The sequence below is a fragment of the Populus trichocarpa genome, chromosome 13 (genome assembly GCF_000002775.5).
Source record: "Populus trichocarpa isolate Nisqually-1 chromosome 13, P.trichocarpa_v4.1, whole genome shotgun sequence".
Classification (NCBI taxonomy): domain Eukaryota; kingdom Viridiplantae; phylum Streptophyta; class Magnoliopsida; order Malpighiales; family Salicaceae; genus Populus; species Populus trichocarpa.
In genome coordinates, this window is record NC_037297.2 from 5,896,613 (window position 1) to 5,911,444 (window position 14,832).

Genomic DNA, 14,832 nt, shown 5'->3' on the forward strand with positions numbered 1-14,832 from the left:
TAGGTTACAAATTTTCAAAAGTGTTGCCTCTCTCTTCAGGTCAAACAGGGGCACAAGCAGGGTAAGTTGTGGTGGATAAAGCTAATACACTATTACATGAAACATATAACGCTTATAGAAGGAGAGAGAATGGATTAGGGTGGATATATTGATTCTGAAACATTATTCTGTTTTTCCCAAGTTTTTTCCTCTGTTTCAGAACCACCAACCAAAACTTTCTAATAACTGGGTGGGAGGCACCTGAATTACTCTATTATTGTTGGACTTCACTGTAAAAAGCTTTCATCAGTGAGGCAATTAATCACAAGTGGACCTGGAGAATTATTGATCACCTAATCATATCATTCTTGAACAAAAAAACCTATTTGGCAAATGCTCTCAGGTATAGACACAGATCTCAACTCTCCAGCGTATTCTATTGAGCTCAACGGGTCAGGACAAGGATCTTTACGTTGAAATTATGTCTTCTGTCCAAAAATAATTTTTTAATATATTTTCAAGGAAAAAACACCACATTTCCAAACACCCATTAGTCAACCAACCCAACAGGTCTTGCGTACAATTCATATTTCATACTCAAACTGCATTACTGATATGTAGCCAAGTTATAGTAATGTAAAGTAGGCTAACCTTGGATGGGCATGTCATAGGAAATCTAAAAATAAAGAGCCATCAACCAATTGACTTGGCCATTTTTAAGGAATTAATCAGGTACATAGTATAAGCAATGTGTGACTGAAAAGGTCAGCATGTTCAAAGTTCTTCAGTTCATGAATGGATAGATCTCACTCTTAGGACATTTATTTAAACCAGAACCGAAGCCATTAGAAGCTAAATTACAGTACTTTGGCACCAAATAATGGTAGAATGGGAAAGCCTTGCTCTAACCAACAATGTTTTACTGAACTAAAGATAGTAAGAAACTAAACTAATGAAAGATAAAACTCCCATTTAAGTCTTAAATGTCATGTATGGCACACAAAACCATAGATGGCAAAGAAAACAGAGAACAGAAGGGTATCTTGAAACTACGACGGCAAGGAAATATCATTAAACTGTGGAAAAGGAGACAAAACAAATTTATTAAATCCAAGAGTATCAAAGTCTACTAAATCCAACTAGTTCTGCTTTTCGACTTCAGGTTTCTTGGCTCTCTTGGCAGTTACCTGAGAGTACAAGAAAGTCCCAAATATTGCAATGGCTGATCCAAGTGCATTCAGAGGCCTAACTGGATTCCCGAACACCAAGACAGTAGAAATAATCACCACAACTCTCTTCATGGTGTTACCTACCGAAAAGGTTAAGGGGCTAATCTCGTCAAGTGCCTGGTAGGATGATTGGTTATAAAGATGGTAAAAAACACCAGACAGCAACACCCATATATAAAATGTTGATGATTTTCCAACAGCCTCAATTGCCTTATGATACCCTTGAATCCATTGAGACCCTTCAATCACAACCGCAACAGGAAAGAGATAAAACAATGAGATTATGCTAATCCAACCATACAAGTTAAGTCCATCAACTTCCTTGAAGTTCTGCAAACTCCTTTTTGAGTAAATGTTCCTTAACACAAACCCAACATTACTAATCAAAGCACCCCACAAGCCTTGGAAATTAAAGGACACTTCAGTGACAGCAGCAAGGGAACAACCAAGGACAATAGGGAGAATAGAAAGCCAGACTTTCAAAGGGTAAGTATCACCAAGAAATGAAGAAAAAACAACAGAGAAAACAGGCTCCGATGATTTGATAACATGAGTGAAAGAAACAGCAACCTTAGAGAATGAAACACAGGCTGATATGTGGCCTATTGTGTGAAACAACGCAGGTCCAAGAAGAGCAATAATGAATGGCTTTGAGATCTTAGGACATGGTTGAAGCTTCAATGACCATAAAATCAACATCCAAATGGACCCAACAAAAAGCTGGAAAGAAGCAAGAAACCATGGAAATGGAAACACATTCAATGCCTTCTTGTTGTAAATATTAAAGACAACGTTTTGGAAGTACCAGAGACCAAAGACAAGTGCAAGTTGGAGAGTTTTAGACTTTGGCTTTGAAACTGCACTAGCATCTCCTTCTGGGCTGGATTCAGATTCAGATGCCGCTGCTTTGGTGATAAAAGACCCAGACTTTGAGCAAAACCCAGATTGGTTTTCATGGATTCTGTCAAAATGGTCCCTTCTGAAGCCTGAATCATGGATCTGTGAAGTGGATCTTGAAGAGCGGCCAAATGGGTAACCATGAATTTGGCCAAAGTTTGATACTTTGGTGGTTAACGCACCAATCTGAGTAGAGGGTTTATTAAATAGGGCAGTCTGATTATGAGTCCTACTGATAAGATTTGGATTTAAAAGTGAAGAAGCATTAATGGAGTATCTATGGTTGGTGGATTTAGAGAAAGTGACAGGAGAAGATTGTGTAAGATTCAAAGTATGCATTTTTTATCTCCTACTAGCTTTAGTGATATTAGAGAGAGAGAGTGAGTGAGAGATTCTGCAAATGAAAAGCATGAACATATATGGGAAGGAGAAAAAAATCTGCTTTCTAAACCCTTGGTACCGTCCCTAACATTCCAACTAGGATGGCAATTTCACCCTAACTCAATGTATATCGACCCGAATTTACCTGAATGAAAAAGTCAGGTTTGGATAGGGTATGAATATTGCTCTACCCGACCTGAAACCTGTCTGGAAGTATAAACATGACCCCGAACTGATATTATAAATATTATAGTCACTATAAATCATAACGAATCTCCAGAGATTTTATGATAAGAAACTAATTACGCTAGAAGAAAAATATTATTATCCCTAAAACGTTTTATTTTAAACTAAGTGCATGAGATGTATTTTTCATGTGGTGAGGAAAATATTAAAAAACTGATTAAAATAAAAAAAATTGAAAAATAATTATACCAAAAAACCAAAAAAATGATTAAATGAAAAAAAAAATGTGATAAAAAAACTAATTAATAATTTCTTAAAAAAATTTAGTTTAGTTTCGTTTTGTAAGGCTGAAACGCAAATAGCCAAACCAGTTCTGATAAAAAGAAAAAAAAATAGAAGTATTATAAATTAAAAAAATCTGCTTTTTAAATTGTAGTTCTCGTCCCTAACATTCCGACTAAGGATGATAATTTTATCCAAACTCAATAGATATTAATTTGAATTTACTTGAATAAATATGAGTTTTTTCATCTATTCAAAATTAAGTAATACTTGAAATGAAAAAATTAGGTTTGGATAGGGTATGAATATTGGTCTACACAACCCGAGTCTCGATTAAGAAGATGTTTGGAAATGCGGTGCAAACCATATTTTCAAAAAATTAAAATTTTTTTTACTAAAATTTAATATGGTTTGTACGTTTTGAATCGTTTTGATGTGCTGATATCAAAAATGATTTTTTAAAAATAAAAAAAATCATTAACATGCATTTCGGCACAAAAAGTTATTTGAAAAGCAATCATTACCACACTGTCAAGCACCCTCTAAAACAATTACATTTGTGCCCTCCTATATATTTGGAGCAAAAAATAGGGTTTCTCAGTTAACTCTGCAGGCAATCTTCCCTTCTCTTTCTCTACCCCTCTCGCTCTCTTCAGTGTTCAGTCTTTTCCAATCTCCGGTAGCAGCAGATCTGCCGGCGGCAGCAAGTCAGCAACAACACCAGCGAATCTGCACCTAAGGTTGGTTTATTCTGTGCTGTTGAATTCTGCATTGTTTTCTTTTTGTTTATTGAGTATTCGGAACTTTCTGCTGCTGAGATGTATTTTGAATGGACAGAGCTTGACCCAAAGATTAATTAATGGACGTGACAAGTCTAATGCTATAGTATACTATTCTCATGGAAAATTCGATCCACAACTCATCATTTTGACATCATAGATGATTATTGAGCTTCCTAATTTAACAACTAGGGTTTAATCGTTTGAGCTTCATCAGATGAAATGATTATATAGGCTTGCATTTTAAAACAAATGAAATGAGTAAACAAAATGATTTCTCTTTTTGTTTAGATTTCTTTGATCTGAATTGCAGGTAAACAAAGACAAAACTTTAGTATGTGAAAAGAGAAGAATTACTGTGAAATGAGTAAACTTTTTGTTCGATTATTGCTTCACGGAACAGCTCAGGTTGTCTGCTTTAGTATGGTTTCGAACTGTCTGATTGTTTTTTCGTTACTTGGATTATATCAAAGACTCTTCCTTCCTTAATTCAATTTGAAAACCAGCAAAGTTCTTTGTTCAGTTCAGTTTGCATGCGTGTTTAATATTGTTGAATTAAATAATCAAGATTCACAATTGTAATTTAAAGAGATTGTTTCTATGTTTTATTTGTTGTAAATATCTACTTCTCTGCATGGTCATTGATTGATGTGAATCTTACGTAAACCCTTCCATTTGCCACACCAAAAATTTAAATTAACTCATATATAATATCATCAATTATTCAATATTTATCACATGTTGTGCATGTCTCATGAATTTGCAAACATAATTATCATAAGCGGATGAGAGTGCATTGGAGCTTTAGCTTAATGTTCAATTGTTTGGTATAACAAATTAGATATTAGAGGTGAGAAAAAAACTGAAAAACCGATTAAACTGAGAAAACAGGAAAAAAAATAACTGAAAAAACCGAACTGTAAAAAAAACCGATTAAACCGATTAGAATTTAAAAAAAACCGACTGGTTCGGTTCGGTTTCGGTTTGATAAACTTGAAACCGAAAAAACCGAACCGAACCGAACCGGTTTAGTTTAAAAAAAATACTATAAAAGCCCTCTTTTTTAAACCCTAGCATTCCCCATCCTTCTGCATCCAGCAGCCGCCCCCCCTCCTCCCCAAAGCCCTCACAAGCCACAACTCTCAAATCTCATTCTCTCACACTCTCGGCTTGATAAAAATTGAATTCTCCATCACTTTATAAAACTTCATGGCGTGCTGTTTTGTTGGATAAGAAGCCTGAAGAAGTTCCAACAGTAAGAATATATGCACCCACTGCTACTGGTTATTTTCTCGGGAATTATTAGAAGCAAATTTGCATTTGCATTATATTAATGTTCTGTGAAATCCATGCTCAGATTCTGAGGCTGCCAAGCTTCCCCAGTATTTCATTACAAGGAGCTCTCTGTCTACAGTGTTTTTGTTGCTAAAGTTCAAATCTTCTTTCAGCTTTCCTGATCTTTCAAGCTAGGTACTTTCTTCCACTGCTCATCTCTCATTTTCTTTAATGGGTTTTTCATTTATTGTTTTTGCTCTTTTTTTCATCTGGGTTTCCGCTGTTGGCTTGGATCTATTGTGGGGTTTGGCTAAAAGCTGTGATTTTGTGATCAAGATCTGAACTTTGCTTAAATAACATTTGATCATGCTGTTTTACTGGGTTTGTTTGAGAATGCATTATGTTAGTTGCTGACTTGATTGGTTTATTCTTTACTCTCTTTTTTTTGCGGTCCTTGAATCCTTTATGATTCTTTAATGGGTTTTTCATTTCTCCATCACTTTACTCGATAGCTTCTTCCTCCTCAATCCAAATCTGTTCGTAATGGTTACCACACCAAGTACTTATCAGATCCTCCTCACTCTTGCCAGAAAGTGAGAAAGGGAAGTTTTGGAGCTGGAGCTGCATTTGTTGTCCTGACAGGCATAGTATCTGAGCTTTACTATGTTAGCTACTTAGCTATTCGAAGGCTAATGATGAACAACCTTCTTATGACAGAGACACTGGTATAAGAATGGGGAATCTATAACCTGAGCTGATTTGGATTGAGGTTATTACATGATATAATGCATGATATTAATGGAAAATGCAATCTCTAGAGATTTAAGGTTATTTGTTGGAAAGTTGTGCAGGTTGTAGATTTTGCAGAAAAAACAAGTACCATTGTAGAACACTTATGTTCATGAGGAAATGTTTTCTTGAAATTGAACCTGTTTTGTTTAAAGAATTTGTTGTTAAATGTTCCTTTTTTATTTGTTTAAAAGGTTTACTTGCTGCTTCTTTTATCTGGTATTTGAAATGCACCCCCTTTAATTAGCATATTAATGTCTATTGTCTATTTATGTTGTTAATCTATATGATCGATGCAAATTTGAATGATTTTCAAATTGTTATGTTTTTATGTAAGATTTATAAAGTTCAATTATTCTTCAATCTTCATCTCCATTCTCCACATCCAGCAAACCATCAGCCCCCTCCCAAGCTCCCACACGCCACACCCAACCTTTCAATCTTCATTCTTCAATCTGCGATCTTTATTCGGCCTATTCTTTCAATTCTTGTTTTCCTTTAATCTTTTTTTCTATAGTTTCATTTCTGTTCGTTGCCATTGTTACAACACCATCCCTAACTTCTGATTGTATGTTGTACAGGTACATTTTGCAGCACCCCTAGGCCTCAGCAGCAGTCCATATAAGCACCCTTCTCTTGTATCTCCTCTGCAAAGTTCACTTCTTTCTTGTAAGATTTCTCTGTCTTTCTCTGTTAGTTTTTTTTTTTTTTTTTTTTCATTGGAGGCTGGTGGCTGAATTCTGGTGTTCCTGGGTAATAACATAAAGAACAAGTGAACTTGAAAACTCAAATATATACATATAGATAAGTCTTAACTCATCCAGTATGGCATCAGAAAAGTCAGGCGTCACTGCAATTAAAAGTCAAAGAGAAGAAAGCCTAAGACTATTTAATGATTGCATGAAAGAGTGAAAATCACTAAGGAAGCTAAAATAAATAATTTTTCCCTACATTCCAATCAGAAATAACCATTACATTTGTTCGAAAAAGATGAAATGACTCTGTAAATGGCAAGAAAACAGCTAATTACACTAGGAAGTATTGATGAAGTTGAAATCTGAATCTTTCAAAGCCATTGGTGCTTTATTAAATGCTTTTCCTCCTTAACCGTATCTAATGATGTTAATTCAACCATAAGCCGATCATACTCCTGTTGAACATCTCCTAGTTCCCTTCTTAGCTGCCTCACCTGCACAAGTATGATCATCAGCTTGATATTTGATTAATCATCGAAACTTAACTCGTCATTTCTAGTTTGGATGCCAAATGGGAATCAACAAAACTTAAAATCATTTTCTAGTTTATTGAACTCAGATCCCCTATTGTAGTTATTATTAAAAAAAAAAAGGCTTTCTAGAATGATGGAATTAAAAGCACAAAGTCCATGATTATACCATTCCACTGATTAATACAGTCAGGGAGGATCCATACATATATACTGAGATGAATAATTATGTGTGTAACATCTCCAATGGATTGCTATACACTTTCAAGCGTGATAAAGATGCTTATTTAATTTGAAAAGGAAGGAAAACATAGAAAATGCATGTAATTATTAATTGTGGCATATAAAATACCTTAAGATCAAGGTCTTCCCTCCTTTTCACGAATGCCAAGCGAAAATCTGTTATTAGTCCCATAAACATCGTTTTCACTTTTGAACATGCCTACTGCTTTTGTGATTATGGCACAACTTTTTTTTCTTCCCTTTTATAACCAACAATGACAAGATCGTTGCATTGTAGTGGGTATAGTGGGTCACCAGAATGGTCTCATTTTTTCTTTTTCTTTTTTCAAAAGTCTCCTGTACATGTTAAAAGCAGGCTCTACTAAATTTTTTGTTGTTGTTTGTTCTCTATTGGACTTGTCCCAACATGTTTTTTCACACATTTAACTCAAAACTTTGTCAAAGTGTCATGCTTCATGTTTTTTGCGTATAAACTTGACAGATTAAGACATGTTTATAAACATAACTAATGAAACATTGACCCTCTTTTGTAAGACCTGTTCATTTGGATAAAAGAATTGATATCTGAATTTTCCTTCTCTTTCAAAGTGCAAAACTTCTTGTTGTTGAAGCTTGATTCAATACATAGATGTATCCAATCTTGCGGTGTAGGGCTTCATTTATTTTTATTTTATGTCATGTTTATACTAAAGCATCATAATTTGTAGATCCCTGCAGTCGTGACAAAATAAGAAAGTATAATATTTAGATATGAACCAAAAACTATTATTGATTAAACAAGGATATGATTGCAAAATATTTTTTCATTAACCAAACCCAAGTCCAAACTCATGAGTCATGAGCCTATAAGCTCATAGCCCAATCTACAAACTATTTGGGGAATAGTTTGAAACTTTTGCTATTCAAATTCAAATGTTCATTTACAATAATTTCTCATTTATTTTTATTTGGTTTTTTATAACATATTAAAGTAGTAGTGTTAAATCACAAAATTAAACATGGTTTTAACCTGAAATGGGAATGGATCTCACATATAATTTGTCCTTAGAGGCAATTCTAACATTTGTTAGAAAACATAATGCAAGATAGACGAGAGAGCTAGTTTTGGCTTAGTGAATATTGATTTAGGGTTGGACAAAATTTTCTTTTTATACCTTTTTTTAAGTGCTGGTTTAACCAGTTCGTTTCAATATAAATATCAATATAAATACCTTTTTTTTCTAGAAACTCGAATAAACCAACCAGAATTACAGTAGGAAGGGATTTTAGGTTCAAGCGATTTTTGTGACAACCGCTGTGGTTTACATTTTCATTTTTGTTTCTCTCTTGGGTTTCTTATATGTTATCTCTTTGCTTTGAAAGGTATCATCTTTTGTGAATGGAAGATTTGCTTGACTTCTTTGTCATCGAGAAGCTCAACCCTGATGGCAAGAAATATGACAAAGGTTTGTGTTTTTTTTCCTTTGAACTCTATTGGCTCTTTCACTGTATTATTTAGTTTGATCACTTTGTTTTTCTCAGTTCTTTTCTGGGTTGTTAGTACTTGGTAGTTTTTTCTTTGCTAAAGGTTGGTGCTTTATGGTTGAATTAAAAACTCGATTAAGTAGAAGAAGTTTTTTTACTATGTTCTTGGTTTTGTTTTGGGATTTCTACTGCTAGTAAGTTGGTATGAATAAAAGGGTCTTGTTTCTCTTTAATTTTTTTTCCACGAGGACTTGAATTTTAGTTCTTTGTCAATATCTTGCAATATAGTTTTACCATTAAGAATTAATGTTTGCTTTGATCTCTACTGTAACGGGGTTTTTTCAAATATTAAGTAGTTTTCTTGGAATGAATGTATTATTTGGCGATTTTCGGGGTTGAAATTTGACCTTTTATTGTGAGATATTTATATTGTATGTTATTTAACTGAATTGGCACTAAATCCCTTCCTACTGTAATTCTGGTTGGTTTATTCGAGTTTCTAATCGGCATATGTTGACTTTCCTTGGCAAAAATTGATAGAACTAATAAGACTGATAAACTTGTGTTTGTTTGTACTTTTTCTGGACTAATTATAGTTTGTAAACTATGCTTTTGTAGTTTCTCGCATTGTAGCTCGCAGTGAGAAGGGGGATTTGTACATGGTGCTTGATGTACACACGGAGATTTATCCTATTGAAGAAAAATCAAGGTATTTAGTCCTATTAACTGAAACATTGAACACTGATGGCACTCCGGTTGACCCTCGTAATGCGCAGGTAATCCTCTTCTCTCTGTTTTGGTTTTTGGTTATCACTCTGACATGTTTGGTGCTGGGAATGACTTAGATACTCTGTATTCTTATGTTTCTTCTACATGTTTGCATTTTATTCCTCCACTGTATTTGTCTTGGTTTATTATTAGTGCTAACAACATAATTTTTTTTTTTCACTTTCTTTTCAAAGCCATTGACAATTACCTGGTTTTCAAAAAGTACAAGTCATGTGCTGTTATTACAACCAACCTGTAATGATGGAATAGCGACCTTGAAAGTTTATTAGTTGATTTGCATGATGTGAACTTGTCTACTAGTTTTCTAGACAAAATCAAAGTTCTATTGCTATTAGGTCACTAAAACAAATTGGGGCTGATACAATGATCTGAGGCTATGTGTTAGGGCAGGATCTCAGCAATAACATACTTGAACAATGTAGTAGAAACAAATTTACATTATGTTAGTGATGTTTGTTTATTTGTTTCTTTTAATATTGCGATCTTACAAATCATTTCTATTAATGCTGCCTACTTGCTGTATCCCATCCTCTTACAGGGTAAGCAACCATCCAAAGAAGACAAGTTTGAGTATGTGACACACGGGAAACTTTACAAAATTGACAAGGAAGGTTCAGGAGCTGATTTCAAGTTGTATGTGCCATACTTGTAATTACACAAAAGTCGCTTTCGTCGAGTCTGTTTAGAAGTCATAATGCATCTTCATTCATAATAGATTATGGGATAGCTTATTTCATCCAGGTATATGGCTATTGGTCTTTTAACTGATATTTGTATCTCTTTTTTTGGCTTTAGGGAGATCTACATTTCATTTGGTGGACTTCAACTGTTGCTGAGGGGGAGTCCTAGCTCGCTTGCCAGGTTTCAGCTTGATAAAAACTATTTTATGTTGATGAGGAAGATGTAGAAGCATTAAGAGTTCTGTATAATTTTCTACTTGGTTGCATGCCTAATAATTCAGCTATGATGAAGTTTCAGTTACATATAATCCAAGAACTAAATGATCGGAAGAAAGTGAGGTTTGCGGAATTTTTTTGTGGCTCGCTTTCGAGTTGTTCAATGAGGTCTCTCTGCTGTTTTTTTTTTTTTTTTTTTAAATTGATTTATTTTATTGGTTTTAATTATTTTTCTGTATTTTTATATCAATTTAACATATTAGTATTAAAAATAAATTTTTAATAATAATAAAATATTATTTTGATAAATTTCTAAAAAATAATAATAATAATTAATAACGAGACGCCCAAGCAACCTATATGTTTAATTTTAATAAATGAGTCCACTGCAATTGATTAAATAACCTCATTATTCTCTACTTAATAGTTGAATTTCTTATTACTATTTCACACCAACATAATTATGAATAATAAATTTTTTAAATACAAGATAAAGAATTATGATTGATTCTAAAGCAAGATAAAATCAATAAAAAATTATTAATAATTGAAACGTGATATATTATCAACCATGAACTCATTATTCAGACATCTTCATCTTTTGCAAGTTAATCATCAAAGGTCAATGATGATAATTTTTTAAGGAAGATGTTAGTGCTTTATCAAATTTGTTTCGGTGTAATTGTCATGAAATATAAATCTCAAATTGATTGATTATCAAACTTAAAAGAAATATGATAAAAACAAATTGTGGGATTGTAGGAAATATACCAAACACAACCATTAGCCAATTGAAAAACTAATAGAATAGAAGAAGGAAACTCAGAAAAAAAAAAAACAAAACAAAACAAATTAGAGGTAGAGTATCCGTCCTCGACATGGAAATTCAAGGATTGTTTCATACAAATATACTACTTCAAGGATTAAAGTGAAAAGCATATTATAATGAAATAATTTAGTATAAAATAATAGGATTTATGTCCAACGTCAAGAACAAGAATGAAGATTACTGGGTCTCCACGCGATGCAGGTATCAATCATTTCTCAGCTGCTCAGCATCAGAGCGTCTTGGCTCTAATAAGGTGAAAGTCCCGTTCTCTAAACTGGATTAATTTTGTTCTTACTTGCTAAATAAATATTCAGTATACAGAGATGGGATTTATTTATTTATTTTCGTCTATATTTTTATTCTTATTCAAATCTAAAACATTTAAAACATTCTCTATATTTTTAATATATTTTTTTTATTTTTTTTTTGAAACACAAGCCAACTATAACATATATAGAGCACAAGAGCTTTGCACTCTGGGCTTAAGTTCATGCATCAGAAACCCTCCAAGCAACTCCTACTTTCTAGAGTACAGATGAAATTACTGGGATAAAGGTTAACCATAATTGTTGCGAGTGCACAAAAGAAAGGAGAAACAAGGAAGGAGAAGTCATGGAACAAAGATTTTTGAAGTACATCCAAGAGGAAAAGTTACTGAGGAGGCAGCATACAGACAACATGCTCCCAATCAGAAATGTAAAACTGAATAAACAGAAAAGATCACACAAGCACATCCTACAACCCTTAGGTACCTAGGTTTCTTCAGTCATCAGAGTTCAGAACCTAAATGGTGCCACCAGGCTGCATGGGTTAAAATGCCACTGATCCTCGGGTAAGAGACAATGACAGTTCTAAGGGAACAGTAGATGGAAACTGGGGCTCAATGAAGTATCTGGTGTGTAGCATCAAGGATTATGTTCTTGTGCAAGTAGAAGACTTCAATGTCGTAAGAGCTCTGCAAAACCACAATCAGTCAAAGTGAGTTGTACTTTCAGCTCAAAACTCCAGATTAGAAAAGACGATTCAATATATGACCAGAACTGAGATTAAGGTTTGCAATGGCATGCTATTCCCATGAATACAGGCTTTCAAAGAAGCTAAAACTTGTTCACTAAAACCTAGCCTATAATCTCCTTCAATTGTGTGGCATTAATTCTGGTTTTAGTCATATATTATGTTCCAAAGGTGTTTTGGTCCCCCGCGTATAGCATGTCAGATCATTGCAATTATTACTGCTTGTGTTACAGCAGGTAAGTGCAAAAAAGAAGAAGCAAGAGCTGGTATAAATATGTTAACCTCAAATAATTTCAACATGAATTTATCCGACAAATACATCATCTGCATATCACCATATGCACAAAGCAAACGCAATAACTGCACGTCAAGAAAATACATCATCTCGGATAGTTCAAACCCAGAATTATCCGACAAATACAACCTATGCACATCACATGTGATCAAGCTAAACTTTAAATACTATTTATTTTACAGCTAAACCCTAATTTACCTTACAAAAATGTGATCGCGCTTGTTAAACTTATCCACGAGTAAAACAACCCAAAAACACATGTATCACTAAACATATAAATCAGAAACCACATAACATAAGCAAACATGACAAGAAAACAGAAACAATCAAATGCAAAGCAAGGAAAAAACAAGATCAAGATTAGGAAGAATCATACCATCCACTTGAACTGGGCCGATTTCCACTAGATCTGGGTCTAACGAAACCCAGATTTGATTCATCACCTCTCCTCATCGTCTCATACCCACCTGACTTGGGCCTTCCGTCTTCACCAAACCGACCCGGAGAACCGAAAAACTGTTGCTGCTGTCTTTGACCCACCTCCTTACCCCTAAAAACCTCCGGTCCAGGCCTCTCCTCCCTCCCAGCAAAACCCGGTCTGAGATGTGGTGGCACAAACTTATCCGGTTTAGGCGACCCCAGGCTAGCCCCAACCTCCTTCTGCTTCTCCTGTCCACGAACCGGAGAAGAAACAATCGAACCAACCCCGGTTCGACCTAGAGGACGTAGAGAAATACGGTCCTGTTCCGGTTCAGCCCCTGTTTGAACCGGGATTTGAACTTGAGCTGGATGGCCTGGTGGGGTTTTCGGAGAGGGAGTCAGTGGTGTTGTTTGGATAGTGGATATCGGTTTAGGTGTGGGTCGGGTTAGGACCAGCATCCGCCCATGGGTTCGGGGTGATGAGGATGGAAGATGGCTTTTGTAGAGATTGTTCGGGCTATTAGGTGATGATATTGTCGAGTAAAAAGAAGTGGAAGATGGGTGCTTTGATGGGTTGTTGTTCGTGTTATTAGAAGAGGATGAATTGCTTATGTTTTTGTCATAAACATGGTTAAAGTTAACGGAGGCATATTTATTGGCTCTTGCCATCCACCACCAGCAACCACCACTAAGTAGAGTCTTGTTTGCTTGTTTTTAGAGAGAAAAAGGACGGATCTTTGGCTGTTATTTTAGCTCTACAGAGGAAAAGGTACGAGAGAAAATAGAAGGATTGGATCTTGAAGTTAAAAGGAAAGACAGTGCAGAGAGATTCGAAAAAAAAAACGCCTTCTTTTTTGTGCTATTGGGTTTCCTTTTTTTTTTTTTTTTTTGTGAAAGGAATTGGGAGAAGGAGTAGTCCGCGGTTTTTAGGGAATGGTAAGGGATCGATTTAAGCAGTGGTTTTCAGTTGCTTGCGTGGCGAAAAGTTAGTGGATCTGTGAGAGAGAAACAGGAGGCAGTGGCAAATTCAAACACTTGTGTTTCTGTACTAGGTGGTTTGCTCAATATACTAATTGCGTGTCAAACAGTGTAAGAGATATTATTTTTTAAACAATATATTAAAAAAATATTTTTAATATCTTCGTATTAAAATAATTCTCAAACATTAAAAAAATTAATTTAAATTTTTTTAAAAATATAATTTAACCATATTTCCAAATACTTTCTACAAAAATTTATTAGTTTCGATAAAGTTAACTAGTTAGATATAAAAAGTTTTAAACATAGAAAGTAGATTTAAATTGTTAAAAAAATATTCATGTTATTTTTAAACTTGTATAATTATTTAAATTTAAATCTTTTCAATTTTTTTATTGATATTTAATTAATATACTAACTCCAATATCCAGGTTATAGATTATTTTTTATTTTATTATATAATAAAAAATACTAAGATTAATTTAACTAAAAAATTTAATAAAAATTCTATACTAAATTATGAAATTGAAAAAAAAATAAAAGATATAATAAAAAGTTGTAAAAAATCTCAACTCAATTTTTTAATTAATATTAAATTAATTTGTAAAACTCGCAACTCAAATTATAAATACTATTTATGATAAAAATAATAAAAATAATTTATTTTCATTCAAATGCTAAAAAATAAAATTAAATAAAAAATTCATTCTAAATAATAAATTAAAAAAACAAAATACCTAAAAAAAAAGTCCAGTCAAACACTGAACCTGAAAAACCAGGGGCGTGGGCATGAAGGAGGACCACACACTTAGGTTTTTATTTTTATTTTTTTATTTTTTTTTATTTTTTTTTGTATAAGGCACATTCCAAAAAGAAAACGAT

At 33.8% G+C, this 14,832-nt stretch overlaps 3 protein-coding genes across 12 annotated transcripts in view; 1 reads left to right on the top strand and 2 right to left on the bottom strand.

The window, feature by feature from the left end:
• Positions 1-10,578, top strand: part of LOC7482406 (tubulin-folding cofactor A) — an 84,282-nt gene extending 73,704 nt beyond the window's left edge. The window contains exons 1-8 of one of the 10 annotated variants that reach the window (XM_052446422.1): positions 3,528-3,694; positions 5,091-5,203; positions 5,599-5,777; positions 6,379-6,466; positions 8,628-8,710; positions 9,348-9,505; positions 10,057-10,166; positions 10,314-10,578. In XM_052446422.1, the coding sequence (XP_052302382.1) occupies positions 8,644-8,710; positions 9,348-9,505; positions 10,057-10,166; positions 10,314-10,425 (447 nt within the window). In that variant the 5' untranslated portion in view covers positions 3,528-3,694; positions 5,091-5,203; positions 5,599-5,777; positions 6,379-6,466; positions 8,628-8,643 and the 3' untranslated portion in view covers positions 10,426-10,578. Of the gene's footprint in view, positions 1-3,527; positions 3,695-4,700; positions 4,989-5,090; positions 5,204-5,598; positions 5,778-6,378; positions 6,467-8,627; positions 8,711-9,347; positions 9,506-10,056; positions 10,167-10,313 lie in introns of those variants that run through there. The other 9 variants (XM_052446426.1, XM_052446420.1, XM_024583327.2 and 6 more) reach the window with 9 other exon arrangements.
• On the bottom strand, positions 930-2,637 carry LOC7493871 (xylulose 5-phosphate/phosphate translocator, chloroplastic). Its single transcript, XM_002319713.4, has one exon. The coding sequence runs from the start codon at positions 2,442-2,444 to the stop codon at positions 1,119-1,121; it is 1,326 nt and encodes a 441-aa protein (XP_002319749.2). The 5' UTR covers positions 2,445-2,637; the 3' UTR covers positions 930-1,118.
• Positions 10,579-11,832: 1,254 nt separating the features above from the next.
• On the bottom strand, positions 11,833-13,995 carry LOC18104166 (uncharacterized). The gene is made up of 2 exons (XM_006375903.3): positions 12,929-13,995; positions 11,833-12,198 (listed from the first exon to the last, which is right to left on the bottom strand). Coding segments are annotated over exons 1-2 (714 nt in total). The 5' UTR covers positions 13,642-13,995; the 3' UTR covers positions 11,833-12,197.
• Between the last annotated feature and the right edge of the window lie 837 nt (positions 13,996-14,832).